The sequence below is a fragment of the Pan troglodytes genome, chromosome 9 (genome assembly GCF_028858775.2).
Source record: "Pan troglodytes isolate AG18354 chromosome 9, NHGRI_mPanTro3-v2.0_pri, whole genome shotgun sequence".
In the NCBI taxonomy this organism is placed as follows: domain Eukaryota; kingdom Metazoa; phylum Chordata; class Mammalia; order Primates; family Hominidae; genus Pan; species Pan troglodytes.
The window spans coordinates 58,228,446-58,238,121 of record NC_072407.2 but is presented as its reverse complement, the minus strand read 5'-3'; the positions used below and the strand labels follow the sequence as shown (position 1 = coordinate 58,238,121).

At 37.6% G+C, this 9,676-nt stretch overlaps 1 protein-coding gene across 1 annotated transcript; it reads left to right on the top strand.

The window, feature by feature from the left end:
* Positions 1-1,640: 1,640 nt before the first annotated feature.
* Positions 1,641-2,474, top strand: LOC466542 (olfactory receptor 7E24-like). Its single transcript, XM_016922428.4, has one exon. It carries the CDS (start codon positions 1,641-1,643, stop codon positions 2,472-2,474), a length of 834 nt encoding a protein of 277 aa, XP_016777917.3.
* Positions 2,475-9,676: the final 7,202 nt, after the last annotated feature.

Below are 9,676 nucleotides of genomic sequence, written 5' to 3'. Positions count from 1 at the left end.
GCGCAACCACTGTGATATTAGGAGTAATATCTACCTAGGATATAGTGAATAACAGCACAGCGTATACACACATGATGTACACCCACTGTGATATTAGGAGAAATATCTCCCTAGGATATTATGAGTAACATCACAAAGCATACACAGATGGTGTTCACCCACTGTGATATTAGGAGAAATATCTCTCTAGATTATTACTAATTATATCACAGAGTGTACACCCACTGTAATATCAGGAGTAATATCTTCCTAGGGTATTAAGAATAATTTCACAAGGTGTACACACATGGTGTATACCCACTGTGATATTAGGTGTAATATCTACCTAGTGTATTAAAATAATATCACAGGATGTACACCCACTCTGATATTAGAAGTAATATTATTCTAGGTTATTAAGAATAACATCACAGGGTGTAAAAATATGGTGTACACTTACTGTGATATCAGGAGTTGTATCTCCATAAGATATTATGAATAATATCAGAGGGTATACACCCACTGTAATGTTAGGAGTAATATCTCCCTAGGATATTACAAATAACATCACAGGGTGCACACCCACTGTGATATTAGGAGCAATATCTTTCTAGGATTGCCCACTATGATATTAGAAGCAGTATCTCCCTAGGATATCAAAAATAATATCGCAGGGTGTACAACTCTGCTTCCCAGGTTCTAAGGGATTCTCCTGTTTCAGCCTCGTGAGTAGCTGGGGTTACAGGTGCCCGCCACCATGCCTGGCTAATTTTGTATTGTCACTGGAGACGGGGTTTCACCATGTTGGCCAGGCTGGTCTGGAACTCCTGACCTCCAATGATCCATCACCCTCAGCCTCCCAAAGTGCTGGGATTACAGGTGTGAGCCATCGCACCCGGCCAAGAGTTACACATTTAATGAATCTGGAAACACAGCTCCCATATTTGACTGTGCATTTACTTTTATGAAGAAATGATGTCAGAAAACCTAAGGATGATAATAAATATGAAAAGTAACCGGCACGTAAAAAGATCTTCTGATTAAAAACTGTAAGGTTTGATTTAGTTTTTAGATAATGAAGTCCTAGCTCTTGTATAGTGCTTATAAATATTCTACATCAAAGGAATTTGTAGCACGGTGTCAGAATAAAATAAAGTGTGTTTCACTGCTTCTTAATTTCTTTCAATTAGATTGAGTTTTTTTTTCTTAAAGAGAGAAGAACATTTTATTTATTTTTATTTTTTCTGAAAAGAATAGGCCATATTTTACTGAGATCATGGATTTGTTATATATTACATTTTGATCTTCTGACATTGGTCAGTGGCTTTTCTCTAAAGTAGGTATGTACAGAAAGAGTTGAATAGCAAAAAAGTAAATTATGTAATAATTCTGAGATTTTTGGGTTTGTCACAATGGAGAAATATTGCTGAGGGTGTGTGGTCCTCAAGTGTGAAAATGTTCCTTGTGAATTGCTTGTATCCAAAATACACACACAGCATTAAGTGCTGGTTTTTATCTTTTATTTTTCCAGTCCTCTTTTCTTCTCATGGTGTCCAAGTGACACAGAACCACAGAATCTCACAGGTGTCTCAGAATTCCTCCTCCTGGGACTCTCAGAGAATCCAGAACTGCAGCCCATCCTCACTGGGCTCTTCCTGTCCATGTACCTGGTCACGGTGCTGGGGAACCTGCTCATTATCCTGGCCGTCGGCTCTGACTCCCACCTCGACACCCTCATGTACTTCTTCCTCTCCAACTTGTCCTTGCCTGACATCGGTTTCACCTCGGCCACAGTCCCCAAGATGATTGAGGAGATGCAATCGCATAGCAGAGTCATCTACCATGGGGACTGCCTGACACAGATGTCTTTCTTTGTCCTTTTTGCATGTAAGGATGACATGATCCTGACTGTGATGGCCTATGACTGGTTTGTGGCCATCTGTCACCCCCTGAACTACCCAGGCATCATGAATCCTCACCTCTGTGTCTTATTAGTTTTGGTGCCTTTTTTCCTTAGCCTGTTGGATTCCCAGCTGCACAATTTGATTGTGTTACAATTCATCTGCTTCAAGAATGTGGAAATCTCTAATTTTTTCTCTGACCCATTTCAATGTCTCAACCTTGCCTGTTCTGACAGTGACATCAATAACATATACATATATTTAGATAGTACTATATTTGGTTTTCTTCGCATTTCAGGGATCCTTTTGTGTTACTATACAATTGTCTTCCCCATTCTAAGAATTCCATCCTCAGATGGGAACTATAAAGCCTTCTCCACCTGCGGCTCTCGCCTGGCAGTTGTTTGCTTATTTTATGGAACAGGCATTGGCGTGTACCTGACTTCCGCTGTGTCATCATCCCCCAGGAATGAGGTGGTGGCGTCAGCAATGTACGCTGTGGTGGTCACCCCCTTGCTGAACCCCTTCATCTGCAGCCTGAAAAACAGGGACATTCAAAGTGCCCTGTGGAAGCTGCACAGCAGAACAGTCTAATCTCATGATCTGTTCCATCCTTTTTCTTGTGTGCGTTAGAAAGGGCAAGCACATTAAATCTCTATGTCTGCAAATCCTACCCCCTTGGTCACATTATTTTTGTGGCTTGATGGCTTTTATTCCTTTCCACATTTCCTATGTGAATATTGTCTTCTTTGTTATGCCTTTAACTGGAATGATGAGTATTCTGGGATCCTTTGTTTAGCGTAAACATCACGACTGAATCCTCTCTACCTAGGTGGCCTCCTTTAGTTTCTGAGCAATAAACCTGTTTTCCAGGTGAAATCACAACCACCTTTTCATATATAGGAAGTCCTGACTTCATTTTGTATTTGCCTGAAAATTGACTGTATGGAAACAATGTACAGTAGGTCCTCCAACACCACTGTTTTGTTCAAAGTTGTTTACTTATAATGTTGATGAGGAATAAATTGGTTTCACTATACATAATTTTGCTTAAAGATTCAGTTTCCAAGACAGTATCAAAGACGTTCAGTGAGGACATACTGTACATCAAATTCACATCCTCTTCCTGAGTTCATGTGGAATCTCTTTAGAGACTACTTCTATGGAATCTATTTAGGCAGGTTATGTGTAGAGATCCATGTCACCGGTCTTCAATCTTGGCTTTGATTGAAATCACCTGGGGAGCTTACAAATGATGAGGCCTGTGTCTCATCACCTGAGATTCTGATTTACTTGCACCTGTGTGGGTATGCAGACCCCTTTTTTTTTTTTTTTTTTTTTTTTTAAAGCACCAGAGATGGTTCCAGTGATAAAGTTCCTAGAGGGATCAAGCACCAATGAGTAAGAACAGAAGTTAAATGTAACATGATTTCTTCAAATATTATCTTCAAATGCATTGTCCTTCAACACCATACAAATTTTTCTTATGCTGTTTTTTCTTACCATTTAGCATTTTCATTTTACATTTATTGAAGTTATAGATTTATACACACATTGATTGCTGTTTTTTCACACTTGTACGTACATAAGATGGGAACTAAAAAAGAATAAAATGGTCAGGGTATCCCTAAAATTTCACATTCTGGTACATTTTAAACGTATTTGTTGTTTAAAAATTTGTTTCAATTAAGAAACTGTGGTATACACATTACAATGAAGTATTATTCAGCCTAAAAAAGAATAAAATTCTCTCCACTGCAGCAAAAATTGATGAGATTGCAGGTCAGTATATTAAGTGAAATAAGCCGGGTGCAGAATGACAAATGTTACATGCCCTCACTTATAGTAGGAACAAAAAAGAAAATCTTGGCAAGGTGTGGTGGCTCTTGCCTGTAATCCCAGCACTTTGGGAGGCCGAGTCGATGGATCACCTGAGGCCAGGAGTTCAAAACCAGCCTGGCAAACATGGTGAAACCTCATCTCTACTAAAAATACAAAAATCAGCCGGGTGCGGTGGTGCATGCTTGTAGTTCCAGCTATTTGGGAGGCTGAGGTAGGAGAATCGCTTGAAACTAGGAGGTGGAGGTAGCAGTGAGCCAAGATCATGCCTCTATACTCCAACCTGGGCAATAGAATGAGACTCCATCACACACATGCACACAAAAGGAATCTCATGAAGGTGGAGTATAAAGGTGGTTAGCAGAGGCTAGAAAGAAAAGGGGTGGGATGGGGAATGAAGAGGAGTTGATAATTGGGTACAAAAATACAGAAAGATGGAACAAATGAGTTCTAGTGTTTGATAGTACAGTACAGAAATTTTGGTTCACAAGAATTTACTGCATATTTCCCGATGGCTTGGAAAGAAGCTTTTAACTTTCTCATTATGCTGGTTTTTAAGCTATTATCTTTCTGCTCCAATCACACCCTTCTATACTCTTCATTTTGAGGCTAAATTGGGACTCCTGAAATCATGCTTTTTTTTTTTTTGAGATAGAGTTTCCCTCTTGTTGCCAAGGCTGAAGTACAATGAGTGTGATCTCAGCTCACCACAACCTCTGCCTCCTGGGTTCAAGCAATTCTACTGCCTCAGCCTCCTGAGTAGCTGGGATTACAGGCATGCGACACCATGCTCAGCTAATTTTGTATTTTTAGTAGAGACGAGGTTTCTCCCTGTTGGTCAGGCTGGTCTTGAACTCCCAACTTCAAGTGATCAGTCCGCCTTGGCCTCCCAAAGTGCTGGGATTACAGGCGTGAGCCACTGCACCCAGCCCATGCTATGTTTTTTCTGTTGTTGTTTGTTTTTGAGGCATAAATAACTTCTCACGTATATGTTCAACTGATTTTTAACATGAGTGCCAAGAAAGTTCATTGGTGGGAAAAGCAGCCTTTTTAATAAATGTTGCTGGAGAAACTTGATTTCCACAGAAGCAGAGGCTAGGAAAAAAAGGGATGGGATGGGGAATGAAATCCTGTCATTTGCAGAAAAATTGATGAAACTGGACGTTGTTATGTTAACTGAACTAAGCCAGACACAAGGAGACAAATGTTGCATTATCTCACTCATATGTAAAGCTAAAAAATTTTGATTCCATGGAAGTAAAGAATAGAATGGTGGTTGCCAAACGCTGGGATGGGATGGGAGGAAGGGAGCATGAGGAGCGTTTGGCTTATGGGTACAAAAATACAGAGAGATAGAAGGAATAAGTTCTAGTGCTTGATAGCCCATTAGGGCAACTACAGTTAAAAATAATATGTTGTATATTTCAAAATAGCTGGAGGAGAAGTGTTAGGATAATGCCAACACAAATAAATGATAATAGTTTCAGGTGATGAATATCCCAATTACATTGGATGTGATAGTTACACAGTGTATCCATGTATGAAAATACCACATACAGCTCATAAATATGTATAACTATTATATATCAATTAGAAAAATATGCATGTTACCTTGTGCAGGAGGTTCTAGCCAGTGCAACGAAGTGAGGGAAAGTAAAATTGAAAATATTAAAGGAAAAGTTGCTCCTTTAGGTAAGTGTTATGAATGTTTACCTAGAATATCTTAAGGTATCTAAATATAAAGATCAGTGGAATGAAAATAAAGAGTCCAGAAAAAAAATATAAATTAGATATTATATAATATATTGCATATTAATATATTTACATCGTATTAATAATATATTAATAATGTATATTATCGTATATATATAACATAATATATAGATAATTAGCTGATTTTTGACAAAGATGCTGGGATATTCCATGGGGAATTAAAAGCCTTTTCAACAAACAGTGCAAGAGCAGATATCTACATAGGGACTAAAGGAACATCAAACTTGACTTCACATTAAATGTAAACATCAACTCAAAATGGGTCATAGACTTGAAAGTAACATCTAAAGTATAGAAACGTCTAGAAAAAATCATAAAAGAAAATTGTAGGGATATAAAGATTATTACACACTTCTAAAAGAGTACTCAGAAAGCATAATTCATAAAAATATGTATTAAATTAAACCAAAACTAACAGCTCTTTTCTTTAGAGAATAGCGTTAATAAAATAAAAAAGGCAACTAAAGAGTGGTAAAAATATTTCTTAATATTTCTGAGTAAGAGTTTGTATACAAAATGTGTAAAGAACACTTGCCATCCAATCATAAGAAGACAATCCTGGGCCGGGCGCGGTGGCTCACGCCTGTAATCCCAGCACTTTGGGAGGCCGAAGCAGGTAGATCACGAGGTCAGGAGATCGAGACCATCCTGGCTAACATGGTGAAACCCCGTCTCTACTAAAAATACAAAAAAAAAAAAAAAAAAAAAAAAAAAAATTAGCCGGGCGTGGTGGCGGGCACCTGTAGTCCCAGCTACTCAGGAGGCTGAGGCAGGAGAATGGTGTGAACCCGGGAGGCGGAGCTTGCAGTGAGCTGAGATGGCACCACTGCACTCCAGCCTGGGCGGCAGCGTGAGACTCCGTCTCAAAAAAAAAAAAAAAAAAAAAGAATACAGTCCTGTAAGAAATAAATGAATTTATTAAACAAGTTAGCCAAAAATTACTTGTAAGTGTTCAATAAGCACATAAAAATGTGCACACCATTTTAGTCATTAAAGACAGGAATAAAAATCCAGAACCTACCCATGACTATGGCAAAAGTTGAAAATTCTAACAGTGTCAAGTTTTGGCAAAGATATAGAAGTATTTTTACTCTCATACGCTGTTGGAGAGAATGTAAAAGAATATAAGTGCTTCAAAAAACACTTTCACAATTTCCTAAAATATAAATAAATTCTATAACATGATTCATTTATCCAAAATAAATGAAAATATGTGTCAAATGTAAACCGCGTTTATGAATACACACAGCCGCTCCATGTACAACACCAAAACATGGAAACAATCAAAGCTCACCAGCAGAGGAATGCATAAGCAAATTACAGTATGTTCATCCAGTGGAATTCTATTCTGCAATGACAATGAAAAAACTATTGATATTTACATCATAGATGTCTCTTAAATCTTTATGCTAAGGAAAAAACTTCACACATAAAAATGTATATTCTGTTGATTATTAATTATCTTTAACTATAGGAATCTGATCTGTGGTTTCCTTGGGTTACAGGTGAAAATGGATGATATTGAAAAATTTTAAGAAGGACTGTTTCTGGATAATGTGAATGTTCTGTACCTTGATTGTGGTTTCACAATTGAATATGTCTGTCACCACATTGAATTTTAAATATAATTAAATATATTTTAAAGTATGTAGTTTATTTTCTGAAAATTATGCTTCAGTAACATTGTTAATGTAAGAGTAAGACCATATTAAAAATAATAATTACATTGTATTAATATAAGATGCAAATATATTTTTATAAAACAACTAAAATACATGGACAAATATCAGGAATAATTATTGTATTGTAAATTTTAACATTTAAACATAAATATAAATGTATTCAAGTTACCACATGCTATTTTGCATTTGAAACTTGCTTTTAAATATAGGTTTCACAATATAATATGTCAATTTTAGTTTCTCCATTTACTTTCAAAATTGTCAGAGTTAGATAATAAATAAATTGATGCTCGAAGTGATGCCTAAAATCTCAGAGAGCTACCAATTAGTCAGCTTTAACTTGAAACAGAGAGGCATGAGGGTACTAGGATATTTAAAATCTATATTTCAGAAAAATTTGTCACAGGGATTGTTGTGCAGTAATTAAATGAGGGTTTTTTTTTTAATTTCCAAGAAAATGTTATAGCCAAAAACATCACAAGGTCAAGATTACTAAATCTTTGACTCTTCGATCTGTAAATAAATTCCAGGTCCTCAGACCTGCTTCACCATTAATTGAGATGCAAATCTGAGCAGGGTGCAAGGAGACTGGGATTGTTCAAATCTCCTTTAGATGCCACTGCAAAAGATGTAAACAAGGTAGAGTGGAACCAAGCGTTTAGAAGAAAAATTAATAAAGGAATCTATTTGTATGCAGGGTAAGTGTCCTTAAGATTCTACCCAGAGAACTAGTGACAGCTGTCTCTCCAAAAAAAAAAAAAAAGCATCGGCATGTTCCACTCCAATGTCACTGTATACTGAGTGTGTAGTGGAAGAAATATTTCCATTTTTTATTCATTGGTCTCTTAAACTGAAGGAGATCACCCATACCTAATATAGAGAAATGGGTAATAATCATAGATCATAAATTTTTAGGGCTGAACGTTATGGCATTGGGGAAATACCTTCTATATTTGGGAGAAAGAGTGAAATACCCTGGGGTGGAATCTGCCTTGATGTTCTCCAAAAATCGTTTTGTTTTTTTGACCTACAGTAATACAACATCCCCTAGCCCTCTCACATTTAAGTTAGATCATGTTAATAGTTTCTACAATAGCATATGTGTGGAAATGACACATCTATCATGTGCTGAGACTCTTTAGAGGGAGTTTCTTTCCTTATGCTCTGTCCATACTTGGTTCTCAGCTCTCTGAATGCTCGTGGTCCAATAGAGAACTACAAAGATGACCTAGGGAACAATAGGACTATCAGATGGAAGGAAATAAAGTTTTTTAATTATTAACCACCACATTGCACTACGATATGAATGTAAGATACTTCTTTATTTTGATAAGGCATTGATATATCTGTGGTAATGTTTCAGGTTTTAGACTTGTTCAGGTCACTGTGGTATTTAAATGAATTATGAAATACCCAATTTATCCAATTCTCCTTTTTCATAATACACCAGTGTACTCCAGTGGAAAATGGACATTCAGCTTGTCCCAACCTGGTAATGGAAAGTTTCTGGAAAATCATGAGTACCATTTTCAGTTGTAGATGGAAATGAAGAAAGCCCTCTTTGGACATACCAAATCAGTGATAATAAAGAGTACAGAGGAACAATGTAGGAGAGGCATGCTGTGGTATAGAGAAGCAGATTTAACATGCATAGAGGAAGTTGGTTTTAGAAACACACTGTCAAATGGTCATAGAACCCCAAACAAGAAGAAACAAATGTAACTCCACATAGAAGTAGATTTGGTGCTCCTGATTTTATGCCTGAGAAACATCACCATACACACCCGGAAGTAGCTGCAATAGGGAAAGGATGTTGAAAAGTTTCTTCTTTTCCTTCTGTTTTAAATAATCTAGTTTAAAATGTTTATTTTTGAAGTGGCTTGCATTAAAATTTTTTTTTTATTGTAGGTTCAGGTGTCCATTTGAAGGGTTGTTCCACATAGGGTTTGTTGTACAGATTTCACCCAGGTATTATTTTTTGTTTTGTTTTTTTTTTGAGACAGAGTTTCGCTCTTGTTGCCCAGTCTGGAGTGCAGTGGCACGATCTCGGCTCACCACAACCTCCACCTCCCAGGTTCAAGTGATTCTCCTGCCTCACCCTCCCTAGCAGCTGAGATTACAGGCATGTACCACCACACCCGGCTAATTTTGTATTTTTAGTAGAGATGGGATTTCTCCATGTTGGTCAGGCTGGTCTCGAACTCCTGACGTCAGGTCATCCGCCCTCCTCGGCCTCCCAAAGTGCTGGGATTACAGGCGTGAGCCAGAGTGCCTGGCCCTCACCCAGGTATTAAGCCTAGTACCCAATAGTTATTTTTTCTGCTCCTCTCCCTCCTTTCAATCTCCATCCTCAGGTAGGCCCTCCATGTGTCCATGTGTTCCCATCACTTAGCTCTCACTTTTAAGTGACAGCATGCAGTATTTGGTTTTCTGTTCTTGAGTTAGTTCGCTAAGGATAATGGCCCTCAGCTCCATCCATGTTCCTGCAAAGGACATAGTCTT

Bases quoted from the DNA above. Each gene is read 5' to 3' on its own strand.
- LOC466542 (XM_016922428.4), top strand. From the start codon at position 1,641: ATGTACCTGGTCACGGTGCTGGGGAACCTGCTCATTATCCTGGCCGTC.